This window comes from Microcebus murinus, chromosome 27 (genome assembly GCF_040939455.1).
Source record: "Microcebus murinus isolate Inina chromosome 27, M.murinus_Inina_mat1.0, whole genome shotgun sequence".
NCBI classification, from domain to species: Eukaryota; Metazoa; Chordata; class Mammalia; order Primates; family Cheirogaleidae; genus Microcebus; species Microcebus murinus.
Genome location: NC_134130.1, coordinates 4,154,458 through 4,172,995, shown reverse-complemented (window position 1 = coordinate 4,172,995; position 18,538 = coordinate 4,154,458). Strand labels below are relative to the sequence as shown.

Sequence of the window (18,538 nt, the reverse complement as noted above, 5' to 3'; positions counted from 1 at the left end):
CTTCAGCTGCTCTCCTGCGTTAAGGTGGCCACTCCCGACCCCAGCATTCCATCAGGGACAAGGGTGCCACCTCCTTTCCTGTTCTGGCATGACCCAGAGGAGGCCTCCAATCAGTTAGGCCCACATCCCACGGGGCAGGGTCCAGGCACATTGACACACCTCGCGATCAGAGAGCCTGGGTAGCGTCATCCTTTGGTGAGGGGTGGCCACTGGCTCCCCCAGCCCTGCTGCCTCGGTGCTCTGCACAGTGGACGCTTGTCAACAATGAGCGTGAAACGTCCGGAGACAATGCAACATTCCCTGTCCTTTTCTCTTGGCAGAGCAGAAGATTTGATCAATACATCTTTATTTTTATTGAGCACCTATCTGTTTGCACGATTGCAGACTTCCTGCCTGTCCTCTTGCACAGACCTCATCTGGATTCGCTCATCTTTACGTCCCCAGCATCTAGCCTGGCATTAGGGTTATGGCTCCATTAAAAATCTCATAGACACATGCAGAAGTGCACGCACACATGCACGAATGAATGAATGAATGAATGATAAGTGAAAAAATGGCAAGAATCCCCCTGCCTGGAAAGCAGTTTCTTCTAGGGGTGGGGATGGGGGTGGGGAAGCAGGAACGGCCAGTGATGTCATAAGAGGTGGCTGAGATGGAAGGTTCTGGAAAGTAGAATGGGGTAGAAGGCTTGTTGTGGAGGGAAACCACCCCCTTCCCTGCCTCCCACGACCACCATCACCCTGGCTGGACTTAGAGGGTAACGAGGGCTTGGAAGGGGCAGCGCATGTTAAGGTTTCCAGGAGGGACTATCTGCTAATTGTCCTTGCAGAAGAAGGGAACACCCGAGCAACCAGATGTCTGTTGCCAATGCCCTGCCCTGATGGCCAGAACCACACCCCGAGAGGAGTGGCAGGTGCCAGCGGTATGGGAGAGGGGCACACGTTTTCTCATTGGCAGCCTCGAGAGTTCAAGAAAACAACTGATCTTATCTTTTATCTAGCCACCTTATAGAACTTTTTATTTCTAATAGCTTCTCAGTTGATTGGACAGTGTAGGCAGTCAATCATAGGACTTGCGAAATGACAACTTTGTTCTCAATCTTTTATACCTCTCATTTCTTTTTCTTATCTTACTGCATTGGCTAAAAACCTCCACGTCAATCCTGGATAGTAGCAGTGACAGCAGATGCCTTTGTCTTCTTGTTCCTGACGTCATGGAAATGCTTCTAGTGTTTTAGTTGCTATGATTAAGTATCATGTGTATTGCATATTTTTGATAGATATCCTTTAATCAAGCTAAGAAAATGTCTTCCATTCCTTATTTGCTAAGGGATTTTCATCAAAATCTTTCTATCTTGAGATCATATTGTTTTTCACTTTGCTCCTTAAATATAGTAACTTACATTGGTAGATTCTTTTTTTTTTTTTGGAAACACGGTCTCACTTTATTGCCTGGGTCTAGAGTGCCGTGGCATCATCATAGCTCACAGCAACCTCAAACTCTTGAGCTCAGGTGATCCTCCTGCCTCAGCCTCCCAAGCAGCTGGGACTACAGGTGTGCACCACTAAGCCTGGCCAATTTCTCTATTTTTTGTAGAGATGGGGGGTCTCACTCTTGCCCAGGCTGGTCTTGAACTCCTGCCTTCAAGCGATTCTCCCACCTTGGCCTCTCAGAGTGCTGGGGTTACAGGTGTGAGCTACCGTGCCCAGCCTAATGTTGCCTGTTTGTAAACTTTTTACCAATTGAATCACACCACACAACCTGCTACTGTATCAGCCTTATGGCAAGATGCATCCAAATTATTGTGTATGTTCCTTCATTTTCCTTCTGCATAGCATTCCACAATCGATTTAACTGTCTTCCTGTGGGTGGACATTTGGGCTCTCCCTGTGCGGGGTTCTGATGAACGCTGCTGCTGTGAACATTCTTATTCGTGTCTCCTGGAACAAACGTACAAGAGTTGCTCTTGGGTCTGTGCCTGGGAGTGAAACCGCCAAGTCAGAGATACGCATGTGTTCACGTTCACTAACACCACGCTGTTTTCCAAACAGGCTGTGCCCACGTTTAGCTCCCACCAGCATGAGCGCTCTCGTTCTTCTTCCTCACCAACATGTGGATGCGTTTCTTCACACATCTACTGGGGGAGAAATGATTTCTCATGGTGATCTTGATGTGCATTTCCCTGATTGCCAGAGCATGTGAGCATCCTGTTCTGGGTCGATAGCTTACTCGTGTTTCCTATTTTGAAGGAGGGGAGGGAGGGAGATGTGGGTATCTGAGGGGAAGAGAGCTCCAGGCAGAGGGAACAGCCCGTGCAAAGGCCCTGGGGCAGGGCTGTACCTGGCGTGTTGGAGGCGCAGCGAGGAGCCCCGTGTGGCCGGAGCAGAGTGAGGAGGGGGAGAGATGGAGGAGAGGAGGACAGGAAGGGGATGGGGCAAGTCACGCAGGGCCTGTGGATATGTAAGAGGACTTGGGCTCTTAACACTGAGGGAGGTGGGAGCCATGGAAGGTTGTAGGCAGAGAAGGGATGGCATCAGACTAGCATTTCATTGTATTTTTATTTTTAAAAGCTCTTATCATAGAACATTTCAAACACACACAAAAATAAAGCTGGTACTATCATGAACTCCCATGTACCCATTACTCAGCTGCCACTACTGTCAACATAGAATCAAACATGATTCTACATCATCTCTACACAGCCCCACCCTGCTGGAGGGGTTTAAAGCTAGTACCAGACAGCATGTCATCCCACGTATGAATCCTTTGGTGACAAGGATTCCTCTTCTCTACAAAGCCAGTATCGTGCTTTCAAAAATGAGTCATCCTTTCTTCATTTCTTTATGTCATCTGAAATGTGGCCAGTGGTTGTCCCTGAACGCCTCATAAACATCTTGTGTGAACCAGGATCCAGCCTGAACCCACACAGCGTGTCTGGCTGATGGGACCCACGCTTGACAGGGTCCGGTGTGCAACAGGATCGGGACTTATTTTTGAAGGCTGAGCTGATGGAATTAGCTGATGGATTGGGTGTGTGTTGGGGGCAGAGAAAAAGAGAGAGAAATAAAGAGGAAAGAGGGAAAGGAAGGAAAGAAGGAAGGAAGGAAGGAAGGAAGGAAGGAAGGGAGGGAGGGAGGGAGGGAGGGAGGGAGGGAGGGAGGGAGGGAGGGAGGGAGGGAGGGAGGGAGGGAGGGAGGGAAGGACGTCAGTCAAGAGTGAATTAAGAATGACTCCAAAGTTCTGGTCCAGATCCAGTTGCTCTAGGGGCACCTTGGGCTTCCTTCTAATTCATTCTTGGGCTGCACACTCGCACATGTTTTCTTTGTGTCTATAAACTCCACAAAGACTCATCCAAGTCCACTTTATAATGTGCCTTTTTAGACACCTGTTCTCACTGAAACACAAATCAGTTTTTGCTAGTGTAGAGCATGTGCACATTATGAGGCTTCGTTCGCCAGGGTATTTATGGTGACGTTGTGTCCTGCTGGGTCTCCGAATTCACTGATAGAAACGTTTAGAGTTTGAAAAACATTACGGCAAATCTAGAATTCAGAACAACTGCTTGATTCTTGTATCAAGTATGCTGTTGATCATGAACAAAATAATATAATTTTCCTCCCTGAAAACCACTGGAAAATCAGTTTCCAAGAGTGTCAACCAAAGATTTCGTGCTCACTTTCCCCAGGGGACTCTTGACAATATCTGAGGACATTTTTTGATTGGAACAAATCAATAGATTTGAGATTTTTATTCCAAGCTTGGGGGAATTCAATTAAATGAACACATGTGGCCACTGTACAAATGTTGGGGAAATTTTGATTCATTAGATTCATAAGTTCATTAAGTGACATTCTTCTAAATATTTACATAATTGTATTAGTTTGCTAGAACTGCCATAAAATTCCACACACTGGGCAGCTTGACAGAAATTTATTTGCTCCCAGTTCTGGAGGCCAGAAGTCCAAGATCAAGGTGCCCTCCGGGTTGGTCCCTGGTGAGGGCTCTCTTCCTTTTTGATTTTTGATGAAAATTGAATCGTAATATTTTCTATTCTATTTCTCTTATAACTGAGATTGAGCACATTTTCCTATTTTTAAATGTAGTTTTTCATTTTATTTTGAGAGAATCATCTATTCATGTCCTTTGCCCACTTTCCCACTGGGTTTTTGGTCTTTTTCTTATTGATCCATCAGAGTTCCTTACATAGGAAGGAAATCAAGCCTTTGTCTATTCGATGTGTTGCCCATATTTTCTCTTGATGTGTTGATCTTTTGATTTTGTTTATGATATTCTTTGCGATGCAACGTGGAAAATTAAAAATTTGTATGTAGCAAGATTTACCCTGCCTTTCCTTTATGCTCTTTGGGCTTTTATGTTACACTATCTTTAAAGCAAGTTGACTAGAACATATAAATACGTGAGTCTGTGAGAGTTTCTTACCCCTGGGAGACTTCAAAATGTTTTCTTACACACAGGGCTACATATATTACTTATATATACTTATATTCTAACCATTTAAGAGACCCTTCTGCTGGCCGGGCGCGGTGGCTCACGCCTGTAATCCTAGCACTTTGGGAGGCCGAGGCGGGCGGATCGCTCAAGGTCAGGAGTTCGAAACCAGCCTGAGCAAGAGCGAGACCCCGTCTCTACCAAAAAAGTAGAAAGAAATTAATTGACCAACTAAAAATATATATACAAAAAATTAGCCGGGCATGGTGGCGCATGCCTGTAGTCCCAGCTACTCGGGAGGCTGAGGCAGGAGGATCGCTGAGCCCAGGAGATTGAGGTTGCTGTGAGCTAGGCTGACGCCATGGCACTCACTCTAGCCTGGGCAACAAAGTGAGACTCTGTCTCAAAAAAAAAAAAAAAAAAAAAAAAAGAGACCCTTCTGGAAACTTGAAGACTGACTACCCTCTGGATTTTACAAATGCTCTATTATTTGACACACAGACCACTCTCCTCTCCTCTTAGGCCCAGGACAGGCATGCCCAATCAATCCCAGGATTCTAGGCAGACATGTCCAATGGATGGAGGAGTTGGCCTCACCCACCCATAGCGTCTCTGCCTGTCCTGCTAAGCTCCTCACTTTTTGCCTTGCAGAACTGTGAAGAATGGTCTCGGCAAAGCTGGAAGGGCTGAAACCCCAGCCACGCAAGAAAAGGTGGAAGAGCTGAAAGCAGACACGAGCAAAGTACAAGGTAGGCCGCACTAGAGAGGGCGTGGGAGAGAGAGGCATGTTATTCCGCAGAGGCTCTTTAGAAGGAGTCTGGACTTCTACGAAGGACCCAGCCCTTCTTTGCTCGAGCCTCTGGCCTTGGCCAAGGGTGCCCGACCATGTTGGGGCCCATTTTCAACCCCTGGTGGGGTATGGAGGCAGCCCAGGCAAGGCGTTGACAGTGTGGATTTAGGTCACTTCATTCAGAGCTGAGCTCTACTGGCCACGTCCCAAAGGGCAAGTCCCTTGATCACTGGCAGCCTCATCTGCATATCTGTAGCGTGGGGACAGTGACAATGGCACCTCCCTGTGGAATGTGAGCCCGTGTGCACAAAGCACCAGGAACCGTCCATGTGGACACAGTGCGGACACGATGGCGACCGTTTGTCATTACACTGTAACCATTTCACCGCCAGAACTGAACCCAGGAGGCCTCGCGCCACCGTAGACATTCGTCCTGTTCCACGGCTCCCCTTCCCAAAGGAGACAGAACGCTGGCGAGTGTGGCAACGCCTGCGGTCACCCTCCAATAGTAATAATTTTCAAATCTCACCTTGCTTGTTCCATTCGTTTCCTGGGACAACGTGTCACACACAGAGTTGGGGTGTCTGAAACAACAGAAATGTACTGGCTCACAGTTCTGGGTGCCCGAAGTCCCGGATCAAAGGCCAAATTTCACGTCCACCCAGAATTCCAGAATGTGACCTTATTCGGAAACAGTGCCACTGCAGCTGCAATCAGTTAAAATGAAGTCATGAGGGTGGGTCCTCACGCAGTGTGACTGGTGTCCTTAGAAAAAGGGGACACTTGGACACAGACACAGGGGAGGGGCCCACGGGAGGAAGAAGGCAGAGGCTGGAGCGACGCACCCACCAGCCAAGGAGCTGCGGCATCGGGCAGATGCTGGGAGGGCGGCGCGGAACACGCTGTCCCTGATGGCCCTAGAAGGAACCGCCCCTGCTGACACCTTGGTGTCCGGCTTCTGGCCTCCAGAACCATGAGACAGCACGTTTCTGTTATGACAGCCACTCAGCCTAGCCTGGGGCACTTTGTGACAACAAGCCCAGCAGACGGATGGACTATCTGAGCATAAAATCCTGTCGTTCTACTGGCTTGGAGCCAGCAGCCTTTGGGGGCCCATCCTTGAGGCCCATGTCCAGCCAAGGGGACAACATAGTGTCCCTTGGCAGGTGGATGTGCGATCTCCTTCCAACACAGCCGCCCCCTCCGCCATTTTCAACGACCGCTTTTCCAGTAGACCAATGTCAGTTGAACAAACTCAGGGTCACAGCCCCAGTTCTCCAAGGGGGTCTTTTTAATCTTCTCTCACTTGGCCCATTCCTAGGAGTGGCGAGGAACACCCAGCCAACCAACAACTCTCTGCAGGGGACACTTTCTTTCTCTTTTTTTGAGACAGAGTCTCACTATGTTGCCTGGGCTAGAGTGAGTGCCGTGGTGTCAGCCTAGCTCACAGCAACCTCAAACTCCTGGGCTCAAGCGACCCTCCCACCCCAGCCTCCTGAGTAGCTGGGACTACAGGTATGCGCCACCATGCCCGGCTAATTTTTCTATTTTTAGTAGAGACTGGGTCTTGCTCTTGCTCAGGCTGGTCTTGAACTCTTGAGCTCAAACGATCCACCCGCCTCGGCCTCCCAGAGTGCTACGATTACAGGCGTGAGCCACCGCGCCCGGCCTCTTCTCTTGTTTCTCAGGGTCAACCCTCACTCAGGTGATAGATACGGGATACCAAAGCCAGTTTTGGGTTGGTCCCTATAGGACTGCCTCAATGGCTCAACACGACCCAAGCTTGTTTCTCACTCATGTTGTGCGTCTGGCCTAGAGGTGGGGGCTCCTTCTTGGTAGTGATATTTGCTTCTACCATTCCCTGTGGTGGGAGAATGAGGCATAGTGAATCATGCACTGGCTCTTAAATCTCTACCTGGGAGTCACAAACATCGGTCACTTCTTATATGCCACTGGCCAAAGCATATGTAATCCACTTGCATGTAAATTTTACCTTTAAAAAAAATCCCTGACAATAACATGGAACTCTAGTAAATGATTCACATGCAAAAGTGTTTAAGGGTGAAACAAATGACTAGTTTTAGCTTGCCCTGAAATGCATCAGAAAATAAGATGGAGCGATGGATGTAAGGACAGATGGGCAGATGTGTGATGAAGCAACACAGGTTGTAGAATCCAGGTGGTGGGGAGCAGGGGGCTTGATATACGATACTTCGGACTTTCTTGGATGCCTGAGAAGTTTCATTAAAATTTGCTGAGGCAGGGCCAGGCACAGTGGCTCACACCTGTAATGCTAGCATTGTGGGGGGCCAAGGCAGGAGGATTGCTTGAGCTAAGGAATTTGAGACCAGCCTGGACAATATAACCAGACCCCCATCTCTACAAAAAATAGAAAAATTAGCTGGGCATGTGGTGGCGGCATCTCTAGTCCCAGCTACTCAGGAGGCTGAAGCAGGATGATCACTTGAGCCCAGGATTCTGAGGTTGCTGTGAGCTAGGCTGACGCCACTGCACTCTAGTCTGAGAGAGACAGAGAGGGACTCTGTCTCAAAAGAAAAAAAGAAATTGTTGAGGGGACAATGAAAAAATAAATAAGAGAGGGAAGCTTGACTTTATCAGAGTTGACCATGTAACTTCTCCCAAAGAGTAGGATTAATTCAACGCTCAGCACCGTAGGTCCAAAAAGACACCATTACCACCCCCAATGTCATTAAACAAATAAAAACATTGCCGCCCAACCCTGGTGACTGTTTGCAGCTGCTCCCAGGCTGTGGACCAGCCATCCCAATGAAGAAGTCCTTCTGAGGCTGTCAAAACACGGATCAGGCCACGAGACCCCGGTGACCATCCCTGAGTTTTTCCGAGAATCGGTCAACCGATTCGGGCTGTGTCCAGCCGTTGCGTCAAAGAACGGCAAAAAGTGGGACATTCTGAATTTCAACCAGTACTACGAGGCTTGTCGGAAGGCTGCCAGGTCCTTGCTCAAGGTAAACGTGTTATTCGTTCATTTATTCATTCAGAATAGGTAATACACATATATACACATAGTACAAAGTGCGTAAGGCACCAAAAGGTACAAAGAATAATTGGTAAAATTTTTTTTCTCTGATCCATGACCCTCAGCCACCTGGTTTCTCTCTGTGGAGGCAGCCATCATCGCCAGTTTTTTGTACATCTTTTTGGGGAATAAATTATGCGTATATATTATACAGTTTTATATATGCAAGTTTTTGCATATATAAATGAAGCATGACATAGCCTACTATACCCACAGTTCTGCATCTTGCTTTTGTCCTTTAACATAGTATGTCTATGTATTAGCTAGTTACTGCTACATAACAAATTAGCCCCCCCCCCAAAAAAAAACAACCATAGTGACTTAAAATGACAAGCATTTACTATTATCTCACAATTTTGGTGGATTGAGAATTTAGAAGCTGCTTGGAAGGTGGGCGGTTCTGTCTCTCATGAGGTTGCAGTCAAGCTGTCAGCGGGAGCTGCCTCATCTGAAGGCTCGACTGGGGCCAGAGGGTCCACTTACATGGCTCGCTGTGGGCAGGAGGCCTCAGTTCCTCAGTCCATGGCTTTCTCTGTAGGGTGGCTTGAATGTCCTCACAGTACAGTAGCCAGTTTTCCCCAGAGGGAATAATATAAAAGAAACAGTGAACAAAATGGAAGCCACAGTATCTTTTATAACCCAACCTCAGAAACGACATACTCTCATCTCTTCCATATATTTTATTGGCTACACAGACCAACTCTGGTACAATATGGATGGGGATTATACCAGACCACAAATACCATGAGATGAGACTCACTGGAGGTGGGGACCACCCTGGAGGCTGGCTACCACACTCAGAGATCCTTCTGTATTGGTTCATTTTTAAAAAATTCAGGCCAAGAGGTGGTGGCTCATGCCTGTAGCCCCAGGACTTTGGGAGGCCAGGGTGGGAGGACTGCTTAAGGTCAGGAGTTCAAGACCAGCCTGGGCAACCCAGCCAAAATCCCATATCTACAAAAAAATTAAAAATTTAGCTGGAGTCGGTGGCTAGCGCCTGTAGTCCCAGCTACTCAGGAGGCTGAGGCAGGAGGATCACTTGAGCCCAGGAGTCTGAGGTTACAGTGAGCTATGATGTACTCTACCTGGGGCAACAGAGGGAGACCTTATCTAAAAAAAAAAATGAATAAATAAAGGAAGGAATAAAGAAGAAAAAAAAAAAAAGAACCACTCGCTGGGGCTGGGTTTCTTCTTGGCAACCCCACCCAACACCATGTCACTGTGGCTGATTCATCTCTCCCGAAAGATGGTCCCCTTCAGTCACATTCTTAGTTCCTGGAGTTGAAGGTCCCCTCCTCCCCTAAACCTCGGTGATCTTATTAGAAACAAATCAGTCTGTGTACACGTTAATAAACACACACTCTGCCCACAATGAACACAGACCTTGGTCACTGAAATACTTGGTGGCTCATTCTAAAGCATCCACAGGCAGATGCCTTCCAAATGCTAACTTCCCCCCGAAGAACAGCAGGTCATTACCACGCTGGATCCCACATAACTAAAAGAGGCGGCAAAGCTGGAGGCTCCCAGAACCAAAGGGAGTTTCTCCCCCAAGGATGGTCACCTCTGCAGCCATCATCGCCAGTTTTTTGTACATCCTTTTGGGGAATAAATTATGTGTATATATTATACAGTTTTATATATGCAAATTTTTGCATATATAAATGAAGCATGGTCTAGCCTACTATATCCACAGTTCTGCATCTTGCGTTTGTCCTTTTGTCCTTGTCTGAGTTTTGGGTTCATCATCAACCCCATTCAGAACAAGGCCACATCTTTAGATGTGCGACTTATCACCACGATCTGATATCCCTCTTGGAGTGCTTTCATTTTTAAAAAGAAAAATAAATTCACAGCCATTAGGATGGTGGCTATTATTTAAAGAAAGAAAAACAGAAAATATGAGTTGGGAAGGGTAATGGAGAAATTGGAATCCTTGTAAACTGCTGGTGGGAATGTAAATGGTGCAGCCCTGTGGGAAACAGTAAAGTGGTTCCTCAAAAGTTAAACATAGGGCCGGGCGCGGTGGCTCACGCCTGTAATCCTAGCACTCTGGGAGGCTAAAGCGGGCAGATTGCCCGAGGTCAGGAGTTCGAAACCAGCCTGAGCAAGAGTGAGACCCCGTCTCTACTATAAATAGAAAGAAATTAATTGGCCAACTAGTATATATAGAAAAAATTAGCCAGGCATGGTGGCGCATGCCTGTAGTCTCAGCTACTTGGGAGGCTGAGGCAGGAGGATCGCTTGAGCCCAGGAGTTTGAGGTTGCTGTGAGCTAGGCTGACGCCACAGCACTCACTCTAGCCTGGGCAACAAAGTGAGACTCTGTCTCAAAAAAAAGAAAAGAATTATCACATGATCCAGCAATCTTATTTCCGGGTATTCAAAAGCAGGGACATGAAGAGATCTTTGTACACCCAGGCTCACAGCATTATTCGCAATAGCCAAAAGGTGGAAACAACCCGTGTCTGTCAATAGATGAATTAATAAACACAATATGGTCCGCCCATACAATGGAATATACCGTGTTTCCCTGAAAATAAGACAGGGTCTTATATTTATTTTTCCTCAAGAAGACACCCTAGGGCTTATTTTCATGGGATGTGTTATTTTTTTTTAAGTATGGTACAACAATCTACATTTATTCAAATATAGTTAAGTCGTCTTCTTCTGGAACATCATCAGAACTCTCCAAACCCCGAATTCCATCCTCAATTTCTTGCGACTCTATTTCCTTTAGAACCACTGGCCGGGTTGGTGGGGCTGCCCACACCTTTCCGGTCACCTCTGGGATAGTCGCTGTCACGATGGGGCAGATGAGAAGGGCTGCTCGTCTTCTTTACCGATCCGTGACGAAATGCATGGGTTGTGCAGATGTGCTGCGTAGCCCCGCCCATCACTAGGTCTTATTTTCAGGGTAGGGCTTCTATTTTGCAAAAAAAATCCTGCTTAGAAATCCTGCTACGGCTTATTTTATGAGTAGGTCTTATTTTCGGGGAAACAGGGTAATCCATCCTTGAAAAGGAAGGAAATTCTGACACATCCTACAACATGCATGGACCTTGAGGACATCATGCTTAGTTTAATAAACCAGACACAGAATTCTGACAAATCCTGCGTGGTTCCACTCGCAGGAGGTCCCTAGAGTCGTCAGAGCCACAGAGACAGGAAGTGGGATGGTGGGTGCCAGGGGCTGGGGAGGGGGTGGGGAGGTAGCGTTTCATGGGGACAGAGTTTCAGTTTGGGAAGACGCGAAAGTTCTGGAGATGGAGGGTAGAAATGGCTGCACAACAGTGTGAATGTTAATGCCACTAAACTATCTACTCAAAATGGTGGTAAATCCCATGTTATATATATTTTACAATAAAAAAATAAAAAATAAATGGAGTGTTACGTAGAGGGAGGCAAACCAACCTCAAAATAGTTGCGAAGATACCGCGCCCCATATTTTGAGCTCAATGCTGTCTTCCCCTCCCCCACGTGACTACTGTGAAGTCCATTTTCACACATCCTAATGATCTAACATGTCTGTGTTTATGTTTTCTGTTTGTCTCTTTGTTTTTTCCTTCCCAGCTGGGCTTGGAGCGGTTCCATGGAGTTGGCATCCTGGGGTTTAACTCTGTGCATTGGTTTATTGCTGCCCTTGGCTCCATCTTAGCAGGGTAAGGCCACTGGCTTGGTCCACTGTGAGTACTGACCGACCAGCTGCCACCCCGGGCCTGGCAGCGCTGGGCTGGTTCAGTGTGAGATACGCACAGGAATTTCACACGGAGCCCCAGGTTAGCAGGACGGACAGACACCCAAGCAAGTTGCAAACTAGTACATACACTTAAGATCTCGTTTCTGTTTGGGTATTTACATATGCATAGATAGAAAAATACGAGGACTGTTTGTCACAATGTTAACAGTTGCTATTTTTGGCAAGTGGATTATGGGAAACAATCCCTTTCTCACAGCGATGACGTAAGACTTAGGTCATCATGAAAAAGTAACAGTAAAATAAAATACTGGTTTCCTTTTAGACTGATAATTCTACTCCTGGGAATTTTACTTAAAGAAACAAAACCAGGTCGGGCATGGTGGCTCACACCTGTAATCCTAGCACTCTGGGAGGCCCAGGCGGGTGGATCATTTGAGCTTAGGAGTTCAAGACCAGCCTGAGAAAGGGCGAGACACCATCATTACTAAAAAGAGAAAGAAATTAATTGCCCAACTAAAATAATATATAGAAAAAATAGCTGGGCACGGTGGCACATGCCTGTAGTCCCAGCTACTCAGGAGACTGAGGCAGGAGGATGGCTTAAGCCCAGGAGTTTGAGGTTGTGAGCTAGGCTGATGCCACGGCACTCTAGCCCAAGCAACAGAGACTCTGACTCAAAAAAAAAAAAAAAGAAGCAAAACCAAAACCTGAGGATAAGGCTTAGGGACAAGAGATACTTCTTGCAAGTGTTAGTAGTGATGGTAAAAAAAAAAAAGGAAACCACCTATGTGTCCAGCAACTTGTGCTAGAACTGTGAGATGCATCCTCGATGGAATATTGGGCATTATTTTGAAATGAGGGCTCTGAAGAGTACACGTTAAGCATTTTTGATGTTGTAAGAAGTGACAAAGCGGGTATCAAAATATTTACACACTGTTTGTTTACAACTATGCTTCAAATTAAAAATAGCAACTATAATATACCAACTGTTACCTGCTTGAGATGATAATATAATAATAATATGATAATATAATAATCACAACAACTGTAGCAGCATTAACAGCCAAGAAAAAATTGAGGGCGTTGACTGAGCAATCAATGGGCTTGCTGCCTGGTGTGCATAGACACCGATCCCATGCCACTGGCTTTTGAAAAATAAAATGCTTCATTGCAAGTCAGCTGCGAGGAGACAGGAGGAAACTCAAACCTGTCTCCCCAAGGTGGGGGCTGGGCTGGGTTTTAAAAGCATAGGGTAATGAGGCGTGATCTGATTGGTTCTCACAAAGAGATGATACCAGCAGGTATGATGCAACTGCCAACTGTATATTCATATGGCAAAATAAACCAGTCTTGATCCCTACCTCACACCATATGCAAAAATTAAATTCAGATGGATTATAGACCTAATCATTAAAAAAAAAAAAAAAAAAACACTCTAGGCCAGGCACAGAGGCTCATGCCTGTAATCCTAGCACATTGGGAGGCCAAGGCAGGAAGATCCCTTGAGTCCAGGAGTTCAAGACCAGCCTGAATAACACAGGGAGACACCATCTGTACAAATAATAGAAAAATTAGCCAGGCATGGTGGCATGTGCCTGTAGTTCCAGCTGCTTGGGAAGCTGAGGCAGGGGAATGGCCTGAGCCCAGGAGATTGTAAGGGGCTATGATTGCACCACTGCACTCCAGCCTGGGCAACAGAGTGAGACCTTGTCTCAAGAAAAAAAAAAGTTAAACTCTAAAGCTTCAAGAGAAAAGAAAACACAGGATAATATCTTCACAACCTGGGCGTAGCCAAAGATTTCTTAGACAGGACACAGAAAGCAAAATCACTAAAGAAAAAAGTTGATGGATAGGGCTTCATTAACATTAAAAACTGCTCATTAAAAGACACCAATAATAAAATGAACGGGCAAACCACACACTTGGAGAAAATAGCCATAAAACTTGAATCTGACAAAGGAATGGTATCTAGAATATACAAAGAAATCCTACTCAGCAATAAAAAGGCAAAGAAAAAATTTGAAGGTACAAAAGACTCGAACAGAAATGTCACAAAGGAAAGTAGCCAATCCGCACTTGTAAAGATGCCCAATATCATTAGTCATTTGGGAAATGCAAATTAAAACCACAACTGGATGCCACCACCAAGAACAAAAGGCTGTGAATAAAGGGCACAGGGCTGACTTGAGGGTTCAAATCTCAAATCTAACGAGCACTTGAAGAAGCAGCTTCACTGTCCTCACCCTTGTTTTTCCTCATCTGTAAAATGGGGTGTTGTGAGTGTTCCATGGCCTGTTGTCATGACGACATCATAGGAGTTGCCGTTCCCATCACCATCATCATCATTTTTGTCATCTTCATCCCTGCTAAGTTGGGAGCCATGGGAAGCTGGTGGGGAGGCCACAAGCTCAGAACTTACAAACTTTTCCTCTCCCCTTACCTTCCAAGCCATTCTCACCTTAAGGTGACTGTGGGCACACACCTAAATGTGTTTTCTTTTCCCAGGGGCCTTTGCGTTGGTATTTATGCCACCAACTCTGCAGAGGCTTGTCAGTACGTCATCACTCATGCCAAGGTGAACATCTTGCTGGTTGAAAATGATCAACAGTTACAGAAAATCCTTTCGGTAAACCCCTACCCAGTACTGCTCGCCAAAGTCGCCCGGGGTGGGGGGGACCGCAGGGCTCTGGTCAGTTGTCCTTGTGCTCCCAGGTAGATGCTAATGAAAAGCTAGGCTGGTGGGGTTTGCCCCATACACGGGTTCAGCAAGAATCCTCCACGACCACGTTGGTGTACCTGGTGAAGCTGCGTATTTTGGGACCAGAGTGGAGTGGGAGAGTTTAATTTCCAATTCATATTAATTTAGCATACTATTCAGCCTCCATTTTAAAAATGTGTATATTATTATTTTATATGCATCCCACTACTGAATTTTTTTCTTTCTTTTTTCTTTTTTTCCCTTTTGTTTGAGACAGCGTCTCACTCCTTCACCCAGGCTAAGGTGCAGTGGCGTCATCATAGCTTACTGCAACCTCAAACTCCCAGGCTCAAGTGATGCTTCTGCCTCTGCCTCCCAAATAGCTGGGACTACCAGCTGGTGCCATCACGCCTGGCTGACTTTTTCTATTTTTTGTAGATATGGGGTCTCTCTATGTTGCTCAGGCTGGTCTTGAACTCCTGGCCTCAAGCCATTCTCCTGGCTCAGCCTCCCAAAGTGCTAGAATTACAGGCATGAGCCACTGAACCTGGCCTGATTATTGTTGTTTTAGAAGTTTGTTTATTTCAAGCCTCAAGCCGTGCTCCTTGTAATTTTCTTCATTTCTAAATGCCTTTGTCTTTCTCTTCTATTCCTCTCCTAAGTTCTACCACTTCCTGTTTCACTTTTTCCTGGCATCACGCTCTTTCCTGAGTGCTTGTATGTCTGCTTTGTGTTCTTCCTTTCTAGCTGTGTTCGCTCCGTTACATATTTTACTTTTGTGTTGGAATACAGGGTTACAATTTTCTTTTGCTTTGTGGTGAAATTTTCAAGTGACTTTTCTTTGTGTAATGTGGAATTTGGTTCCTTTATTTTTTTTTCTTATAGTATCTTGGTATGGATATCATAGGAATCTTTTCGATTTCTCACATGGGCTTGAATGAGCTGTTGTTTCCTGAATCAGCTTTTGGTAGGAGGATCCTGAGAGAAGGGGGGAGTCCCGGGGAGCAGTGAGCCTAGAAGACTGGATTCATCCTTCAGCTCAAGACCCCTGAGACAGTTTCTCTAATGCCCTATTCTGTGGCTCAGAGTCACAGATTTCTTCCCTCTTGAACATCCCTGTAGTTGAGTTGTGTCTTGCCATGAACGGCATCCTCTGATCACGGTCAGCCACGTTTCTCCACATTTTAGCATCTCTGAAATTACGGCACATTTTTCAGACTCGATGAAATCTTACACATTGTGCTGCCAGAACCCTTTTGATTCCTACTTCAGGAATTCAGGAAGGAATTCCTCATTCCTGACCTCCAGCCTGGATTTTTTCAAAAAATCACTTTTTTAAACGATGCTTCTGTGGTCCCATGTCATGCCTGTTTGTCGTATGAGCAGAACATACCACGAAGTAGTGGGCGGTGAATGGCTGGGGTCCTTCTACTTCTTCTCTCTGGAAAATTCTTGTCCAGCTGCTATGCGGGATTCTGTCGTCCTTTGACACCTTATGGTCCTAGGTATGTGGGTAGAGGGTTCTGAACCCGTGCAGGTTCCAGCCACCTTCACGGAGGATCTCTGAAGCCTGGCTCCAGCTCAAGGGCTAGCTGGTGGTGCGAGGTCCTGAGGAAGGACTTCCTTTGGCTCACCCACCGCGCTCCAAGCTCTGGGTATCATGATCCGGTCCGAGACGTGCTGCCTCTACATCCACCTGCGACTGCCTGCCGGGAGGCTACAGATCCAGGCCACAAACAACCCAGCAGCCTGACGCCAGGCCGTTTTGAGTCCGTTTCGCTGCACGAGCAGGGGAAAGGCAGGAGCTTGGGGTCGCTGCAGGAGCGAGCCTGGGGCTCCCACCCAGCTGCGCTCAGGCTTCGCCGGGCTGAGTCGCCATGGGGCCCAGAGAGAACTTTCTTTCAGATTCCACAGAGCAGACTGGGGGACCTAAAGGCGATCATCCAGTACAAGCTGCCGATGAAGCAGAACAACAGCTACCTGTACTCTGTGAGCGCGGCGCGGGGCACAGGGAGGGCGGGGCCTCGCAGTGGAAGTGGGCGTGGCCTTCCGAGGGACGGGGAGGCGAGCGAGGGGAGGGCGGGGCCTCGCAATGGAAGTGGGCGTGGCCTTCCGAGGGACGGGGAGGCGAGCGAGGGGAGGGCGGGGCCTCGCAATGGAAGTGGGCGTGGCCTTCCGAGGGACGGGGAGGCGAGCGAGGGGAGGGCGGGGCCTCGCAATGGAAGTGGGCGTGGCCTTCCGAGGGACGGGGAGGCGAGCGAGGGGAGGGCGGGGCCTCGCAATGGAAGTGGGCGTGGCCTTCCGAGGGACGGGAGGCAAGCGAGGGGAGGGCGGGGCCTCGCAATGGAAGTGGGCGTGGCCTTCCGAGGGACGGGGAGGCGAGCGAGGGGAGGGCGGGGCCTCGCAATGGAAGTGGGCGTGGCCTTCCGAGGGACGGGGAGGCGAGCGAGGGGAGGGCGGGGCCTCGCAATGGAAGTGGGCGTGGCCTTCCGAGGGACGGGGAGGCGAGCGAGGGGAGGGCGGGGCCTCGCAATGGAAGTGGGCGTGGCCTTCCGAGGGACGGGGAGGCGAGCGAGGGGAGGGGCGGGGCCTCGCAATGGAAGTGGGCGTGGCCTTCCGAGGGACGGGGAGGCGAGCGAGGGGAGGGGCGGGGCCTCGCAATGGAAGTGGGCGTGGCCTTCCGAGGGACGGGGAGGCGAGCGAGGGGAGGGGCGGGGCCTCGCAATGGAAGTGGGCGTGGCCTTCCGAGGTACGGGGGAGGCGAGCGAGGGGAGGGGCGGGGCCTCGCAATGGAAGTGGGCGTGGCCTTCCGAGGGACGGGGAGGCGAGCGAGGGGAGGGCGGGGCCTCGCAATGGAAGTGGGCGTGGCCTTCCGAGGGACGGGGAGGCGAGCGAGGGGAGGGCGGGGCCTCGCAATGGAAGTGGGCGTGGCCTTCCGAGGGACGGGAGGCAAGCGAGGGGAGGGCGGGGCCTCGCAATGGAAGTGGGCGTGGCCTTCCGAGGGACGAGGAGGCGCGCGAGGGTAGGGGCGGGGCCTGGCAACGGAGGTGGGCGGGGCCTTGCCAGGAGCAAGTGGGTGGAGACTTCCGGAGCAAGTAGGAGGTGAGCGAAGGGAGAGGGCAGGGCCTCCCAAGCGGAGTGGGCAGGGTGGTGAGCAAGGGGAAAGCGGGGCTTTGTAACGGAAATGGGGTGGCCTTTCAAAGCAAATCCCGTGAGCCGAGGGACGGGGTGGAGCCCAGCAGCAGAAGTGGGTGTGGCCTTTCATAAGTGGGTGGAGCTTTTCAGGAGTGGGTGTGGCCTTTCAAAGGAAGGGGGAGGTGAGCAAAGGTAGGGGTGGGGCCTGGCAATGGGGAAGTGGGTGGAGCCTTTGGGTCATTTTTTTCTTTTCTAGCACGAAGGGACTAATTAATGCGAAGGCATCTATCATGGTTATTTATTGCTGTGTAAACAAATCACCCCCCAAACTGGTGGGTAAAAATTGTTTTGTTACTCATTTTTTTGAGAACGTTAAGGTAATTGAAAAATATACTGAAAAATTGAAAATTAGATGTGCTAAAACTCACATTATTTTAGGTTTCAATATTTTATTTATACTCATGCCAGAATTTATTATAATTTTACTTTCCTGGCTTCAATAGATGCAAAGTCCTCCATTATATTTTTATTCAAACCACTACCACTTTAAAATACGTAAAAAAAATATGTACGTAGGGGGTCAGATGCAGTGGCTCACGCCTGTAATGCCAGCACTCTGGGAGGCCAGGGCAGGAGGATCGCTTGAGGTCTGAGACCTGCCTGAGCAAGAGCAAGACCCTGTCTCTACTAAAAACAGAAAAAAATTAGC

General features: G+C 48.2%; 1 protein-coding gene and 1 long non-coding RNA gene across 5 annotated transcripts in view; one reads left to right on the top strand and one right to left on the bottom strand.

Moving 5' to 3' along the window:
- Window positions 1-5,105: 5,105 nt before the first annotated feature.
- LOC105869659 (long-chain-fatty-acid--CoA ligase ACSBG2-like) overlaps window positions 5,106-18,538 on the top strand; it is a 31,931-nt gene continuing 18,498 nt past the window's right edge. For 3 of the 4 annotated variants that reach the window (XM_075998027.1, XM_075998030.1, XM_075998029.1), the window contains exons 1-2: window positions 14,540-14,622; window positions 16,600-16,683. In XM_075998027.1, coding sequence (XP_075854142.1) covers window positions 16,654-16,683 — 30 coding nt within the window. In that variant the 5' untranslated portion in view covers window positions 14,540-14,622; window positions 16,600-16,653. Of the gene's footprint in view, window positions 5,199-7,996; window positions 8,227-11,869; window positions 11,959-14,501; window positions 14,623-16,599; window positions 16,684-18,538 lie in introns of those variants that run through there. The other variant, XM_075998028.1, reaches the window with a different exon arrangement.
- Window positions 8,614-18,538, bottom strand: part of LOC142864825 (uncharacterized) — a 32,995-nt gene continuing 23,070 nt past the window's right edge. Inside the window, exon 4 of the long non-coding RNA XR_012915124.1 lies at window positions 8,614-8,850. This is a non-coding gene — a long non-coding RNA (uncharacterized LOC142864825). The remainder of the gene's footprint in view (window positions 8,851-18,538) is intronic.